Source organism: Notamacropus eugenii, chromosome 6 (assembly GCF_028372415.1).
Source record: "Notamacropus eugenii isolate mMacEug1 chromosome 6, mMacEug1.pri_v2, whole genome shotgun sequence".
NCBI classification, from domain to species: domain Eukaryota; kingdom Metazoa; phylum Chordata; class Mammalia; order Diprotodontia; family Macropodidae; genus Notamacropus; species Notamacropus eugenii.
Window position 1 is genome coordinate 388,331,690 of NC_092877.1, and position 16,816 is coordinate 388,348,505.

The window sequence follows — 16,816 nt, forward strand, 5'->3', positions numbered from 1 at the left end:
ATGACGCAGCAGCAGCAACAGTCACAGTAATTAACTGGGAATGATTTTGCTTTTCTCAGCAACAGAATGATCCAAGACAATTTCAAAGGACTTGTGCTGAAAACCTCTCTCTCCCTCCATCAAAAGAAAGTGACCGTGTCCAAATGCAGAGCCAAGCAGACTCTGTTGCTTTTTTCTTAAGTTCAAGTTTTCTTCCACAAAATGACTGATATGGAAATGTTTGACATGACTGCACATGTACTATGTGTACCAGACTGCTTACTGTTGGGGGGGGCAGCTCAGAGAAAAGGAGCAAGAAATAAAATTAGAAGCTCAGAACTTAAAAAAAAACTCAAACGTTAAAAACTGTTTTTACGTGTAATTGGGGAAAAAATAAACTATTATTTTTTAAGAAAAAGACTGCATCAGAATTCTTGCAAGGTCAAAGGAAAGCCAGATTTGGGGTGAGTGGATTTCACAGGAATCAGAAAAAGGTTATTTATGCAGGTCTACAGTTCTGAAAGGGAAATAGATCTGAGACAAAGGGAAAACACTCAAAAAGGAAAGACAAACAGAAATCCTTCCAGTTTGGAGGAAGAGGGGGAAATGCTCCATGACTCAGACTTGTAAAAGCCCACGGAGCAGATGGACACATGGGCAGGTCACTGAGGACAACCAGAGGAGTCCAGTCTAAGGAGCTGAGGCAAGCATGGACAGACAAGGGTGGCTGCTGGACAGGGCCTTGAATGTTGACATCAGGGAGGAGGATGGGCCTGAGAGGGCCCTTGGCAGCTGGCTGGATAACTCCTCGGTGCCAGCCCCACAGAGATGTCACAGACAGGTGAAAAGAGCAGCATCCCTCTGGGGGGACCCCAGGGTCACAACCCAGCCTTGTTCTCTGGCCCGAGTGACCTTCAACAAGGACATTGACCCAGATGACTGTGGGCTGAGGGGTCAACCACCACACCTGCCTCCTTCTGCCCAGGACGTGGCCATGGTCCCTCCTATCCCTCTGCCCTTTGGCCTCCAAAGGGGAAGCAGCCAGTGGTGCCCACTGCCTGGAGGAAACCTCACAGCCATCTTGGGAGAGGGGTTACAGGGGAGGTTATTTTCCCATTTGGCAGATGAGGAAGCGGAGATGGGGAGAGTGTCTTCTTGAGACTCCCTAGATTCCCAAGTTCAGCAGGTCCCTGGCCCCTGCGATGCCAGGCACTGATGCTGCAGTGATCAGACCAACAGGGTTCCACTGTACCCACCAAGTCTGGCCTCCAGGTCTGCTATGCCCACTGCTGGTGCCCGATTTATCTCATTTCCTCACAATAAGCGGGGAAGGCGCTAACCCTAACTCTGGGGTGCACTGGAACCCCAGTCTCCCTGTTCTGCCTGCCCCTGTGTCCACCCAGGCTCTTTGGGGGCAAGCCCTCAGCCTGTCTGCACCTGCACCAGGCTGGACGTAGACTGCAGCCCTGTCTGGCCTCCCTTGCAGGTGCCTCCACTGTCAAAAAGTCCAACGGGTACAAGAGATGGCTCATAAAGAGATCTCACGACCTAGGCCTGGTGGAATGCAGAGCAGGGGACCAGGGCTTCACTACCACTCTCAGTGGAAGTGCACAGGAGCTTCTGCCACTGCGGGGGTCCTGTGGCCTGCACTTACTTGCCCGCCAAGAATGGGAGGCCTTGCTTCCTGCTCTTCCAAATGAGAGAAAATCTACTGAACAGCACGTATGGAGACACCACTTGAACTTCCACTGGAGTCAACAGGAAAAATGTTCCCATATAAAAATGAAGCTTTGAAATCATTAATAGTTTTAAACCATAATAGACCAAACACAACTGTTCAACACTGACCCCCCCCACATCACCCCCAGTCCCAGGTCGCACTGGAGGCGCTGGTCTGCACGGAAAGCTGACAGGAACGACAGACAGACAGACAGACAGACGTCCCGACGCCTTGTGCCCTCCAGCTGCTACATCTCGGGCCGCCACGGGCGGCACGGGTGCCCAGAGGCCAAGTCCATGAAACGTGCTTGCGCGGCCTGGCAGGGCTGAGAGGGCCTTCCTCTCGGGCACATGCCCGTGACCCTGAAGCCTCTGCACTCCCTTGGGCTCTTGTAGGCTGGAGGTGCTGGTAGCGACGACTGTCAAGGCCAAGGCAAGAGGGAGAGGTTCAGTACGCGGTTCTTTGGATGATCGCTTCCTGCTAGAAATAGGAGGAAAGAAGGATCCACCAAAGCCGGGGCTGCCCCGCGGAAGGCCTGAGTGCCAGGCCATCCTACCTGGCCATGCGGCATCCAACCTCACGACTCAGCATCTGAGTCAGAGCTGCTTTGCCGACTGATCTCAATCTGCAGAGACGGTAAACGCTCTAAGCGACTTTTCTTCTGGTGGGACTGCTCCTTCTCCTTGATCAGAGCTCCCCACGCCCGCTGAAGCTCTGAGTCCTCCTCCTCAGGGGCTGCTGCCTCGGGGTCTGCCTTCTCAGCCCCCTTCTCTTTTGCCTTCGTGGTAGATCCCAAGCGAGTCCATAAGCTGCCTGCTGGGGGGAGGGTACGGTCAGTGAGGATCAAAGATCCCTGAGAAAACAGGCCCTGGGGCTGGTGCCATATTGCCAGGTGGGACAGGCCTTCCCACCCTCCAAGGAAGCCTTTCCAGATGCCCAATCCACCCTGGTCTGTGCCCTGCCCACTAACCACCTATTCTCTATGGGGGAGACTGCAAGGGTGTGTATGTTGACATGTGGGTCTGCATGTGAACATGACTGAAACCACACCATACAAAAACATGGAGGTGGGAGCTGAACGCCCCACTAGACAGAATAACATCAATTAAATGCCTACTATGTGCCAAGTCCTATGCTAAGTGCTGATAAAATGAGTATGAAAAAGTCCCTTGCTTCAAGGGGTTTACAATCTCTGAAGGAGCTGGGGATTCTGTGAGGGAATGGGGGTAGGGTGGGGCCACCCCTGGCGGTCTCCAGCTCAGGGGCATCACCAGCATTAAGGCGGGATAATGCTGAGCCCTCTCTAAAGGGAAGCCCTGTATGAACGACCCTGCGGTCAGTCTGGTGGCAACAGGAACCTGCGGGGGATGGTGTGCCTCATGTGGTCACTCCAGAGGGGAAGGGACGGGATGGGCGGGTGGGGTGGCCTTGGCCCCTTCCAGGTGCTCAGTCAGTATGCCTGGCACCCACCTGACTTCTTCTCCCGGGTGTCAGAATAGAGGCCCTTGATGTCCTGCCTGGGGATACCGAGCCTACTGTGGACATCGGACATCGGCTCTCTCCGTGGGGTGAAGGCGCTGCTCAAGGTCTTGACTTCTGGAGAATGTGGTCTCTTTCCTAATCTCTGACGGACATCTGGGAACAAGTAAGAAAAGGATCCGAGCCCAAGCTGGCTTGACTTCTCCTTCAGGGTCACTCCCATCCCCGGGAAACAGCTTCCTTTTGTGGGGAAGCAGCCCAGGGCCCCAATAGGGAAAGCTCACTAAAAGGATGGGAACAGGCCCAAACCTGCGCTGCTCTCCCAGGAAGAACGAAGGACTCCTCATGCTTCCTTTGGGGGATTTCTGATCACCGAGAAGGGCTGTGTGTGTGTCTCCATCTGTCCCTTTCTCTCCCTCCCACCCTTTGTCTACCCCTCCTTCCCTCCTCAATGTTTCTGGGGGTTGGGTGAGGTCTGTGGTGCCTCTGCAGCCGTACCAGATTTGACACTGCTCGCAGGTGGCCTCTGTGCTGTGTTTTGCCGCTTCTCCTCAAGCAGAAGCCGCACGTCGGCAACCTTGTCAGATGCCCCTTTGTTCCCGATGCGGTTTTTGACGTTGCTGGTGGCTACGCTGTCAGCCCTCATGGAGTTCCTGCATAAGAGCAGCAACCCCAGTGGTTCTTATCTGGGGAGGCCCCACAGGGAGCAACCTGATCCATGTCTGTAGGCCAAGGACACAACGCAGACCAAACCTCATGGGTTGCTTTAGTTCATTTTCTCTACTAAGCAAGTGAGAGCTGGGCTACTTGGCTGCCTATGCCCTGCACCCTGTGGGAGGCAATTCTGGGACCAAGAAAGAGTTGGGGACTAGGATCAGCCTGAGCCACAGGCAGCAAGAGCCAAGTCAATCCCATGCCTTCCTACCCATACCAGGAGAGCCTGGAGAGTCCCTATCTCCAGGTCCCTGGGCCAGAGAGAGCAACAGCAGGGCCATGGGGAGTGTGTGCTTATGGGAAGGACATGTATGATGCTGCTGAAGAGGCTTCTATCCTGTAGTGCAAATACTAAGAGGACAGATGGACAGACACAACTCTGTTCAAGCAGAAGTGGGGAACATTCCAAAGGTAAGAGCCATGGGCAGGTGTTGATGGGAGTTTTCCCTCCAACAACAAAGGAGTAAGTTGGTGAGTGGGAAAGGAGCCCTGGGATCTAATCTTGCCTTAGTTTTCTCATCTATAAAATGGGGCTATCCATGCCCATCCTACCTGTCTTCCAGGGTTGTCCCAAGGCTCAACTAACATTATAAAAGTCAAGCACTTTGTAAAGCTTGAGACACTCACAGGCTTTAACTGAAGATAGTAAGTCACCAGGAGTCAAAGCTACCTTCAAACATGTCTCTCGGGGAGTTGGGGTGTGAGGGGGGCTGATGCTTGGCCACTACTACCTTGCTAGGGCCCTGACTCCTCCTTGACCCAACCCCCAGAGATAGGGTCATGCTCAGGCAGAAGCACAAGTGACTGTATGGCCTCTATGGCTCTCCCCTCCAACCCCTTCAGATAGGCGAGCTTAGAGGAAGGACTGGACACTGTCTGCTCAAGCAGCTGGGTGTGCATGTGAGCGTGTGTGCATGTGCATGAGCGTGCACCATTTCTCAGGTCTCAGGCAAGGCCCGGCTCTGCTCATAGAACGCACAGCCCAGCCGCCCCCTTACCGAATGCTCCTCAGCTGTGACTCGACCTCGTCCGCATACATGGTCATCTTCAAGCTCTTCTTTGGCGAGGGCGTGGAGATCATCTTCAGCTCCAGGTCATAATCCATCTCGTCCGAGTCAGAGCCCGAGCCGCTGGCACTGGGCCGACGGGATGTACTTCGCTCACGTGCCTGCTTGAAGGCTTGCAGCTCATCGCGGTACTCTACTACGATCCTGTCATCTTCATCCATGTCCTGGTCTTCCTCTTCCTCTTCCTCCTCTTCCTCCTCTATAGGCTCCTCTGGAACATTCACCAGACCTAGAAAAATTCAATCAGTGGAGTGAGGAAAGACCCCAAACAACAGGTCCTGCAGCATCTTGTCCACCTGCTTTTCTCTCCTCTCAGACACTCCCTGGTGGGAAGAGAAAGTCAAGGCATCCAAGGCAATCTGTAAGTCATCCAGCAACAATAATCTCTCCATATGTGAGCTGGGAGATCTGAGTTCAAATCCTGCCCAAGGCTCTCAGACTCATCTTCTTCATGGGCCTCCCTCACCAGAGTGTCTTCAACAAAGGGCTTTGAAAAGTGTCAAGATGAAAAAACTGGAGCCATTCTGGTCCCTGGCACCAGCACGCTCACTGTGGCACCAGATCAGACAGACGTTAAAGATGGCGTCTCTCCAAGGGGAGAGTGGGTGGGCTTCAACACCCCTCTCATATCACTTCAAACCCTGCAAATGCAGCTGTAGACACATGCTAACGGTGTGACCCCGGGCAAGTTATTTGACCCGTCTGCCCCATTGTAAGAATCACGAATGAGATTACATGTGTACAGCGCCGAGCACAGGGCTCGACACCCAGGAGACGCATCATAAAACTCGTCTTTCTGTCTGGGCTCCACGTGCCTAGAGCACATGGCTGGGCCGAGCTTCTGGGCAGTTAGGCGGAGGGACCAAATGTGTTCCATCCAATCCTGCCACCTAAGCTAGGTTGAGGGCTGACATCACCCAATCCACCTTTGGGGGACTCCCCCAAACACCTTTCTTCCACCCAGGTCTTTCAAACACCACACATTTCCTGACCCATCCCAGAGGCAGAAGGGACTCTGTAGGAGCTCTCTCGTGACAGGGAGCTCACCATCTGGCAAGGCAGTCCATTCTGTCCTCACAGTCAGGAACCTTTATGTGGCATCAAGCTATGCCCTCCACAAGACAGGCAGCCCTTCAAATACCTGAAAACAACTGCCTTTTCTTTCTCAGGTACAAATACCTGTCATTCCTTCAACAAAGCCCCCCATGACTCAGGTTTCCTGTGTGCCCCCTCACGTCATGGCCAGTTCCTAAAGGAGATGCATCTGTCTGCCACCATCTTTTCTGAAGTAAAGCCCCCCTTCCCAGTCTAAGGCCCCCTCCACTCTCTGTCAAGCTGTGGAGCCAGTCAAGCTAACAGGTGCCCACTCGACTCAGGCCAGATAACAAAGGGTTAGCCCAGGTAAAGTGGGGAGGGGGTAAAGGGGCAAGAAGAGGGAAGAATAAGAGAAGGAGGAGGAGGAAAAGGGAAGGAGGCATCCCTCAAAGCACCTCCAAGGCACACTCCATCCCTTGTCCTGGACCCCAGGTACCTGCATGCCGATGCTTGTAAGGAGGGGTCAAGGTCAGGCCTACATCATCCCCAATCAGTGTCCGCTTCCTAAGTGCGTCCCTCTGGATGCGGCGGGAATGGTATCTTCTTTTCCTGTGCCATTGTCAGAATAAATACTCTTGACTGTTGTCCTCTTCTCTTCAGGGAGCCCCTGGCTCAGCCCCAGCTGCCCACTGCCCGCCAGCTCCCAGGAGGATGGGGAGGAGGGGGCGCTGCCCACCAGCTCCCAGGAGGATGGGGAGGAGGGGGCGCTGCCCGCCAGCTCCCAGGACCACCTTGGAAGATTCAGCCTGTTTTCCCTATAAGCGACTGACACCCATCTCCTCGTGGCAGGGATGGATGGCCTCACCTCCACCCACCCACTATCAGCAGAAACGTCCCCAGAACACAACAAAGGTCCATGGCCACATTCAGGAGAGCCTGCCCCTCACCTCCAATGCTGGGCCCTTTCCCCTGACAAACACAAGCTCTCTGAATGGGGAGACTTTTGTTTCTGTGTCCCCAGAGCCTGACCCCCAGGTGGTGTCCACACTGCTCAGCTGATGTGAAGGAAAGGGAGTCAAGGACAGATGCCGGGTTGGCGCAGGGCCGGCTGGCTGAACTCACCAGGAGTTGCTGAGTATGCCTTTCATGCCTCCATAGTTGGGGTTCCCGTATTTCATGTAATACTGGCTCCTCCGCGCTGCGCCGAGCTCCTTCTTGTCATCTACAGGGACAAGAGCAGATAACATCGAGTCCCACTGTGCCACCCCTCTAGGTCACTAAGAGGCCCCTGGGGCTCAGGCCAGGGGCCCCCATCCCTGCCTCACCACCAGGGCACCTTGAACTACATGGGTACCAAGATCTTTTCACAGCCCAGATGGCCTCCCAGGCCCGGACCCTCCCGAGTAACTGGGCCTCCACCCCCCCAGATCAGAGTTGTGCCGCATGGCCCATGCAAACATCGGTCTGCAGAGTGCTCTAATGACCACTGAGGGATGGACCCTCTCTCCACGCCCCCCTGCAGACCCTCACCAAATACACATCCCATTGTAAATACACCACAACCACTCCAACCCATACATACAACTCTCCCAACAAAAACATACCACACACTCATCCCCCCAGAGCCCACTCACATATCCCCTGTACCCACATACACACCTCTCTACAAACATACAACCCCCAACTTCCACCTTGCCATGCATAAACACATATAACTCCCCCCAAAAACAGACCACACATACACACACCACACTCAAACATCCCCTCCACCCCATGAGTCCAGATCTACCTTTTGTGGCGAATCTCATGAACAGCTTGTTTCCTTTGGCCAGTTTGTTAGCTGGACGAAGGTCGTTCCGTAAGAGGGAATCTTCCTCGACCTGTGACAGCGCATCCAACTTGAGAACATAAAACATGTGCAGAAAAAACAATGAGCATCTACTGGCTCTCCTCTATGCCCCCGGCAAGGGAGCCTGGCCACAGACTCTATGTCCTCCCAGCTGCCTGTGCCCTGCCTAGATGCCTCAAGGGGCAGGGGAGGGATGAAAGGGTTCCTGAAGTGCATCAGGGAGCCCCCACAATGAGTTTAGCACGGACCTTTTGCATGGCTGGACTGTCCACCCCCACCTCCAGCTGGTGGCTGGAGGCCCTGGTGTCTTCATGACTGACCTCCAGGTCACTTGCAGCATCATCTTCCACCTCTCCTTCCTCAGTCTCATCATCAGAGCTGTCCTGTTTGTCTAGATTCGGGTGCAGAGGAGAGGTGAGCCTCCTACTTTCGGTCCTCATGGGTCTGGCGCCCCGACGCCCACCCCCCACCCTGGGTACCTTTTCTCATCTTCTCTGGGGCCTTCTCCTCACTGGCTTCTCGGGTTTTGGCTTTATCTGTGGTGGGCAGGGAGCTCATGTTGATGAGGGCCCGCGTTGCAGTCACCTCGTCCAGCCAGACCACATTACCTGGTAGAGAATGGATACCCTCCCATCAAACATCCAGGTGAATCAAAGGGGCCTGGCCCTTTAGCCTTGGACCACATCAGGAAGCACCTGCCATACAGAATGTGTGTATCTACTTGTGTCTAAGCTTTTCTTCCTAATTCCAAATCATTATTTCTCCCACTCACCAAAGTCCAGAAAGCTTCTCTTAAAGGCCTCCATAGGAGGAGCCCCCCTGGGGACTGAGACTGCTGGTCTTGGATACAATGAGCCGTGTGCTGATGTGGCAGAGCTTCCTGGGGTTATGATTAAGCCACAGGTCACAGGCTTTTTAGCTTCAGTCTCAGGCCTACTTAGCCAGCACCTCCCTCCCCAACCCTCAAGGTTAACAAAAGGATGAACTGAGATCATCTTGGTCTGACACATAGTAGGTGTTTTATCAATGCTTCCTTCCTGCTTTCCCCCTACTTCCTAGAGAAAATGTGAGTCTTTAAGACAAGAAAGACCAGGCTTAGAGGCCCACTTTACCACCTTGGGCCTCACTCAGCTGTTCCAGCTGTTAATTGGGGATGACCAAAAAAACTGGTCATCCCTGACATTTTCTGTGGCCAGAATACCCACAAAATTCCAGGTCTGGTGCACAGGTTCAAGCAAATTCTCCTTGGTACTGTCACCACACATGTCTGGGGGACTCCTTAGGCACATCGCCCTTGGCCAGGCACCCCTTACCCCAACCCAGCTCTACAAAATGTTTGACAGACCCTATCTCAGCAGAGCCCAAATGGCTTTAAGGCTGTAGACCAGAAAGCTCTCCCAAGTGAGAGAGCATGCCTTTTGACATGGCTTGGGCATCCAAGGCTGTCAGCTTAGCTGGGAGGACCTCTGTCTCCTCAAACATATCATTCCCCCTCTTCCCCCACAAAGCAGGTTTGGCCCATAGGCTCTCTCTTACAGGAGGTGTCATCCAGCCACTCAATGTGAGCAGGGGGGTACTCCTTGAAGTAGGCGAAGATGTCCTGGGTGCTCATCTCATCAACTCCACAGACGTAGATGGTTTCCAGTCTCACCTTGGGGATTGCTATGAAGGCACAGGCAGAAGCAGGTGGTTACCACCAGCATGGACTCTGTGTCCCAGAAAAACTTCTGGCCATCATCACATGACTTTTTTGGGGTGGGGGGGCTGTGCCCATAGGCCCTCACTTCCAGCACTGCACAAAGACCTGACCAGAGCACAGCCGAAGTGGCAGTGCCTGCAGGATGAGCCAGGTGTTTTCCCACCTGACCCCCAGCTCCCTCATCACCAGCTTCAGGTCAATAATCCATGTTCCCTCAGTTGATCTCTAAGGGTGGGGCCAAGAGCTCTTATCTAGCTTTGGAAGAGACTTCTGAGCACTGATTAAGCTCCTAAAATGTGCCAGGCAGTCCTGGCCTTGAAGGAGTTCACAGTAATGAGGAAGACAACATGAACAAACAAGATATAGACAAGATAATTTGGAGAAAGATATGAAGAAGGAAGATATGGAGATCAAGAAGGGCCCAGAAAGGCTTCATATAGATGGGAGGATTTTAATTGGGATTTACAAGAAGTCAGTAGCTGGAGGAGTGGAGGGAGAACATTCCACATAAGGGGGCCAGCCAGAGAAAATGCCTAGAATGAGAAGATGGAGGGTCATGTTGGTGGAATAGTTAGGAGGCTGGTGAACCTGGATGAAAGAGTATGTGGCAGGGTGTAAAGTATAAGATGAGAAAGGTGGGAGGGAACTATGTCATGAAGGGCTTTGAATGCCAAATATAAGTGTTTACTATTTGATACATTAGGGAATCACTGGAGTTTGATCACTTTGGTGAATGAACAGACTAGAGCAGAGAAAGATTTGAGGTAGGTAGACCCACCAGTACCTACTGTAATAGTTCAGGCATGAGGTGATAAGGGAAGGGGCTTAATCAAGAGATGCTGAAGAGGTGAAATGAACAAGAGATGGTACAGCAGGTAAAACGGACAAAAGATGGTGCAGGGGGTAAAATGGACAAGAGATGGTGGGGGGTGGGGGGGAATGGACAAGAAAAGGCGCAGAGGTAAAATGGACAAGAGGTGGTGAATTGGACAGGCCTTAGTACTAGCTTGGTTGGGGGGTGAGAGGGCCAGGCATGTTGGTGACAGGCCCCCATCTTATTTTACCTGGAGCAGGTAGGGGAGAAAATCAAAGCCTAGATCTGAAGGGGGCAGCCCAGGTCTGGGTTGCTGGGGCTCAAGCCTTGGATGTGGTCCCCAGTCTCCTGAGGGCATCAGCAGGCTCCTCACACATCCCTCTAGATCAGTGACCTTGAGGCTCATCTTTTGGCTCAAGTGAGGTCAGAACCATGGGAAGTTAGGTAAGGAGAAGCCTGTCAGACTTGTTCAATAAGAGGGAAATATGTAGGGATCTATGTGTGGCTCAAGGAGATCAGGAGATCCAAAGGAGCCCATCCCCCAACATGTTCCATGAGCACCTGGAAGGAAGGTCTGGGTGGGCTGGGAAGGATCTGCACCTCCAAGAAGACCCACATGGAGGGATTACCCAGTACGGTCTAGATCTACACAGGGGAGGCATTTGGAGTCACTGGTTTCTGGAGTCTTAAGAAGAGGGAGACCTAGCGCTGTCATCGCAGGGAACCCTGGCAGGAACCCAGGGGTTCACGCCACAGCCCCAATTTTCACACCCTCCCAGCTGGGGAATGAGGGATGAGTGCAGACTTTCAGATAAGTAGTTTAGGCCTTCCTGGGTCCCTTCCATTGGTGACAGTGCCTGGAGGTTACCCTCCTCAAGACAGACAGAAACCAGCTTCATTTCCCTCAGTAGTGTGGTTGGTTCAACGTCAGGACGCCTTTGAGTTTCACTGCAGCTCTCGGCTGGGGGTGGGGGTGGGGGGTCTCCTACCTTTCTTCATCATGTCTCGGTCCAAGGCCACATTCCTTTGGGCAAGGTTGACTTCGGCTCGGAAGTGAAAGCGCTTGGCTCGCTGCTCTTTCTTCTGGATAGCTTCCTAAAGAGCACGAGGAACCCCAGAGAATGAGATGGGTCGAGGCCAAGGCGGAGGCTGAGACTCGGAGCCCCCCGGCCTCAGCCTCCCTGCCCCTCTGGTGGTGGGCCAGGCAGGGAGCATGAAGTCTGACCCTTGACCTCATCTCCCACGCTATTCGGAAACTCCCTCCTCTCCACTCCCAAGTGCAGGAGGCCAGGCCCCTGGATGCTCGGGTCTGGACAGTGGGCCATGTCGCCTCCTGGGTCAGTGAGGAGGACAGGAGTCCCCACAGGCTGGTGGGGGAGGGGGCAGAGCTTTCAGGGAGCAGGGGCCTAGGTGGCCTGAGTTATCAGAGGACAGTCAAAGAGCCCAGGACTTGGTCCTGAGCAAAAGGCAAGACCTGGACACCCACCTACCGATTACTTATCCCATGCCAAGCCCCAGCCGGACACTAGTAAGTGACTGACAGAGGAAAAGGTGAGGTAGGTTCTGAATGTCACAGCATCAGGTGCACAGGCCCCATGACACTGAGGCCAAGGCAGGCCAGCAGAGCTGGAGGAAGAGGAAGGGAAGAGGGGAGGGGGAGAGGGCAAGGGGGCAGGGGGAGAGGGGGAGGAGGGAGGGAGGGGAAGGGGAAGGGGAAAGGGGAGGGGGAGGGGGAGGAAGGAGAGGGAGGGGAGAGGGCAAGGGAGGAGGGGAGAGGGAAAGGAGGGAGGGGGAAGGGAGAAGGGGAAGAGGGGGAGGGAAGAGGGGGAGGAGGGGAGAGGGCAAGGGGGGAGCCCAGTTCTCTCAGGCCAGGGACCATCGGCACCAGCCTGGGCTCACCCATGGGGGCTGCTTTACAGGCGGGGAGAGCCCCGAGGAAGGAGAACCCTTGGGGCCAGGAGGGTGGGGAAGCCCCTCCCCTTTCCAAACCCCGCGGGGGGGGGGGGGGGGGGGAAGGGAACAAGCACTGATTAAGCACCTACTGTGTGCCAGGACCTGGGCACGTGCTTCCTTAAGCTTCCTCACCTGATCTGTCTTTCAGGAGGAGATATCAAGGTAGAGGCAGGTACCTGACTGACCTGGTCCCCCAGCTGGCCAGTGGGGCAGAATGGGAACTCGAGTGCCCGTTGTGGCACCCCCTCCATCTCCCGCCTCCGAACCTTTGCCTGGAAAGCTCTGCCTTCTCCTCCTCCTCGCCCCCCTCCCCGCCGCCCGCCCGGCCTCCTCCAGGAAGCCTTCCCCAGCCCTTGGCCGCTCCAACGTAAGCGGGTGTAGACAGACTCCGGCTGGGCTCCCCATCCCCAACAGAAAGAGGTGCATTGTGGGAGGGGGCAAAAGCAACAAAGTCTCCGCCCGGGAGCCCCAGCCAGGTGAGCCGGCTCCAGGGCTCCTCCCTACCTTGGAGGTGACGTCGATGCCCGTGATGAAGCTCCCCGCCTTGTTCTCGTAGCGGCGGCTCGTGTCCTAGAACGAGACGGGCGGTGAGGGGGACCCCGACCCCGGCCCTCGCTCCCTGCCGCCCAACGGCCCCGGCGCGCCCGGCGGCAGGCTCTGAGGGGCGCACCCACCCGGAGGCCGGACCCCCGGCGTCCTACCGGCAGCAGCGAGCGCCGCACTGGCACGGCCTCCAGCTCGCCCTCCTCCACCTCCATGGGCTCGGGCTCGCCCCGCTCGGGGCCCGGCCCCAGCAGCCCCAGGTGGGGCCCCGCCGCCGCCGCTGCCGCCGCCTCGGCCTTCACCGACACCCGCAGGCCGCGCACGGCCGCCATGGCCCCGCCGCCGCCTCCGTCCGCCCGCCCTCCTGGCGTGCCAGCGAGAGCGCGTGCGCGCCGCCCAGGGCGCCGCCGTACGTACGCACGCGCACCAGCGAGAGGCAGCGGGCCGCCCAGAGCGCCGCCGACGTACCATCGAGATGCGGCCCGCCCGGCCTAGAGCGTCCCAGAGGACGCCCCCGCCCCCGCCCGCTTCGGGGGCGGAGCCGTTGTCATAGTTACGGCTTCCCGGCTCCGGCGCCTGCGCCTGTCTCCCTCCGGAGTAAGCGGAGGGAGGGAGGGCGGGGCGGCCTGGGGGCATTCGGCATCTGCCGCGGCCCCTCGGCCTCCTCCGCCTCGCAGGGCCTCCTCCCCCCAGGGCCTCCTCCCCCCACCTCCACTGGGGCCTTCTGGAGACAGTCCTTTAGTCCTAAGTGGCCGGAGGCTCGGGCACCTCGGGTGCCCCCACGGCCTGGACTGTGTTTCCTTAAGCATTTATGAAGCCCTTGCTGTATGCTCCACGCCTTGCCCTCGAGGGTCTGACGGTCTGACGGGACTGCCACACCCAGAAGGCTTGGGGGCTGACGCAAGTCCCCAAATTTGTGATCCTTTAAAAGCATGCCCACAAGTGGACAGGCCTCCAGAAGAGCCCCAGAGCCACTGAAGGGATGGAGAGACGGCTCAGGGTTTGGGGTTGAGTCTGAGCTGGGGCTGGGGGCTGGGGGCAGGGAAGCTGTGCGGGCCGTGGAGCCTTGGCACAAGGAGGGTAAGACCAGGGGCATCACAGCCCTGGGGATGGGCACTGCCCAGGAGTGTGGCTCAGGAAGGGATGGGTGGGGCCCGCTTGGTGAAGTGGACTGACTTGGGTGGCTCCTGGCGGCCCACCTCAAGGTCCTGGAGGGGGGCTCCGTCTGCGGCTCCTCTTGGTCCGGTGCGGGCGGACCCCGCTCCCTCTTGCGTATTGTCTCCCCCCGCTCGATGGTCGGGCGCTGTCTTTCTTATTTGTAGCGCTTAGCACACAGTAGGCGCCTAATACGTGCTTATTGAATTGGATCGCTGAATAAGTGTTTGAAGCCTACCTCGACTCTGTTAATCCATCCCCCTAAAACCCAAGTGTCCTTTCTGCCGCCAGCCTCTCCCCGGTCCGGTCCAGCCACTCCCAGCTGCCTCCGCCGGCTCTGACACTGCCCCCACCAGGGGGCTCCGCATGGCAGAAAATCAGATAACACCCAACCGCCGATCGTGGCAACGGAGGGACCGAGCCGCGGGGGGCTGCCTCGTGACTGTTCCGCTGGCCCAAACGGCCTCCGGGCCGCTACCCAGGACCATCCCCAGCCTCCCTTCGGCTTCTCTCCGCGGCTGCCCTGTTGTTAATGCTCCCCTTGCGTTCCCATCTCGGTTCTCCTGTTGGCGGCTGTCATCTCTCCAGCTTCGCTCTCATCATTCCTCTCTTGCCCTTTGTGGCCAGACTCTGAAAAGGCGTCTACACTGGCTGCCTCCGCTTCCTCTCCCCACTCTCTTAACCCCTGAACGATCCAGCTTCCAGTCTCATCCTTGCACCAGACCACTCTCCCCAGTCACCTCTTCGCTGCCAAAGCCTCCCCTCCCTCCCTCTACTGAGAAGGGAAGCCGTATTTCAATTGTGCGTGTGAACCCATGCAAACCGTATGTCCAGATTAGCCATATCTTTTAAAAAATGAAGTGAGAAAATGATGCTTCAATTTGCACTCCGAGTTGGTCAGTTCTTTGGGGGTGGATCGCATTTTTTCATCATGAATCCTTTACTTCAACAAGCCCACTGCAGCCTTGGACACTGTAGATCACTCCTTCCTCCTGGACACTCCCTTCTCTCAGTTTTCAGGACTCCCGCTTCTCCTCCTACCCATCTGACTGCTTCTTCTCAGTCTCCTTGGCTGGATTCTCATCCAGGTCAACCATGGGAGATCCATGAGGCTCTGTCCTCGGGCCTCTTCTCTTCTCCCCCTTTCCTACTTCGGTTGGAAACCTCATCAGCTCTCTTGGATTCAATGGCCATCTCTGTGCTGATAGGTTTCCAATCTGCCCAGGTCTCTCTGCTCTACTCCAATCTTACACCTCCAATAACCTTCCAGACATCTCAAACTGGACATCCAGCAGACATATAAAACCCAAAATGTTGGAGAAAACTTCTCTTTCTCCTTAAACCCTCCCCTCCTCCTACATTCCTTATGACTGTCCTCCTAGTCCCTCAAGGTCACAACCCAGGATTCAACATGGAGTCACTTTTTCTAACCCCCTAGATCCAATGTAGTGCCAAGGCCTGCCAATTTCACCTCTAGAGCATCTCTGGACGGTCTTTCCGATAGCCCCTTTTCTCTCCTCTGACACTGTCCCTCATCTCCTCACACTTGGTCTATTGCAGTAGCCTAGGGATGGCTAATGAAATAGAACCCATTGCCTCCTGAGGCAGCCAATTCCACTTTTGGATAGCCCTGATTGTTAGAAATTTTTAAAAACTCAAATCAAGTTTAAATTAGCCTCTCTTTAGCTTCTACTTTTTGTATTCTAAGTCTAGTTCCTTTCTCATGTGAGAGCCCTTCAAATAATTGGGTATTGCTCTCATCCTCCCCTCCCCCAACTCCAGTCCATCTTCCATTCAGCCACCAGTCATCTTCCTAAAGCACAGTTCTGATCCTGACACCCCCTTCTCCATAAACTTCAGGGACTCCCTACTGCCTCTGGGTGACATGTAAAATAAGTAAAATAGACATTTATGATAAAGATAAAATTAGATATCTCTAAAAATAAATGTGTTTTACATATTATAGAAAATCTTCTGTTTGACAAAGTCCTTCACAACCTGGTCCCTTCTTACCTTTTCAGACTGCCTGGCAATGTCTTCTGTGGTCTGGTGACTTTGGCCTCCTGGTTGTTCCTCACATGAGATGATTCATTTCCAAACTCCAGATGTGTTCAATGGCCATCCCCATACTTGGAATGCTCTCCTTCCTCTACACCCCCCTGGCTTCCTACTACTGGAAGCCTTTCCCCATCCCTCTGACACTAGTGTCTTCCCACCGGTGACTGTCTTCACTTCATCTTGTATGGACATGAGTTTTTGTGCATTGTTTCCCCTTTGGACTGTGAGCTCCTTGAGGCCAGTGACTGTCTTCTGCCCTGCTTTGTATATCCAGTGCTTGGCCCAGCCCTGACACATAATCCTTACTTAGTAAATGCTCATTGACTGACTGACTTCCTTCATTAATGTTTCCCACCAATTGACCATTTTGGCAACTGAAAATTCTGATGGAATTTTACAAGTGAGTTGACCCCAGAATCGTAGAGCTGTTTTAGGATTCGGTGGCTTTAATAGCCACCAGCTTTAATGAATGGTTTAAAATAGCACCAAAAATTTGGGATACCCTGTAGCCTAAAGCAGCACTGCCTTGGCTTGCTCAGTCTCTGATTGGCAAGTAGACCAAGCATTTGATGACAATGGTGATTTTTAGGGTGTCTTTGGTCTCCTTAATTTATTCTTGTTAAATATCTGTACAAAATTAATCCTTTTAATTTTATATGTATAGCCATCCCCACTTCTCTGTCTCTCTCTGTCTGTCTCTCTCTGTCTCTATCACTGTCTATCTCTGCGTGTGTGTCTGTCTCTTTTTCTC

At 54.8% G+C, this 16,816-nt stretch overlaps 1 protein-coding gene across 11 annotated transcripts; it reads right to left on the reverse strand.

Annotated features, from left to right (window-relative positions):
• Positions 1-1,764: 1,764 nt before the first annotated feature.
• NCBP3 (nuclear cap binding subunit 3) lies at positions 1,765-14,393 on the reverse strand. Of its 11 annotated transcripts, none has more exons than XM_072619015.1 (14): positions 12,984-13,199; positions 12,814-12,879; positions 11,346-11,451; positions 9,380-9,505; positions 8,323-8,451; positions 8,092-8,234; positions 7,784-7,892; positions 7,117-7,216; positions 6,491-6,603; positions 4,891-5,188; positions 3,677-3,831; positions 3,170-3,334; positions 2,256-2,512; positions 1,765-2,117 (listed from the first exon to the last, which is right to left on the reverse strand). In XM_072619015.1, the coding sequence occupies exons 1-13, from the start codon at positions 13,182-13,184 to the stop codon at positions 2,277-2,279; spliced, it is 1,947 nt and encodes a 648-aa protein (XP_072475116.1). In that variant the 5' UTR covers positions 13,185-13,199; the 3' UTR covers positions 1,765-2,117; positions 2,256-2,276. The 11 variants fall into 11 exon arrangements, with proteins under 11 accessions (XP_072475116.1, XP_072475124.1, XP_072475123.1 ...); XM_072619013.1 differs by having other exon boundaries at positions 1,992-2,117; positions 2,256-2,515; XM_072619023.1 differs by lacking the exon at positions 12,984-13,199 and adding an exon at positions 14,052-14,393 and having other exon boundaries at positions 1,765-2,515.
• Positions 14,394-16,816: the final 2,423 nt, after the last annotated feature.

What these genes read in the sequence shown, in the direction of transcription:
- NCBP3 (XM_072619012.1), bottom strand. Translation starts at nt 13,184, where the DNA reads ATGGCGGCCGTGCGCGGCCTGCGGGTGTCGGTGAAGGCCGAGGCGGCG. An exon ending in CCGAGACATGATGAAGAAAG is followed by an intron (nt 9,506 to 11,345) that starts GTAGGAGACCCC and finishes GTGCCTTCATAG; the next exon opens with CAATCCCCAAGGTGAGACTG. An exon ending in CATGAGATTCGCCACAAAAG is followed by an intron (nt 7,217 to 7,783) that starts GTAGATCTGGAC and finishes TTGTCCCTGTAG; the next exon opens with ATGACAAGAAGGAGCTCGGC.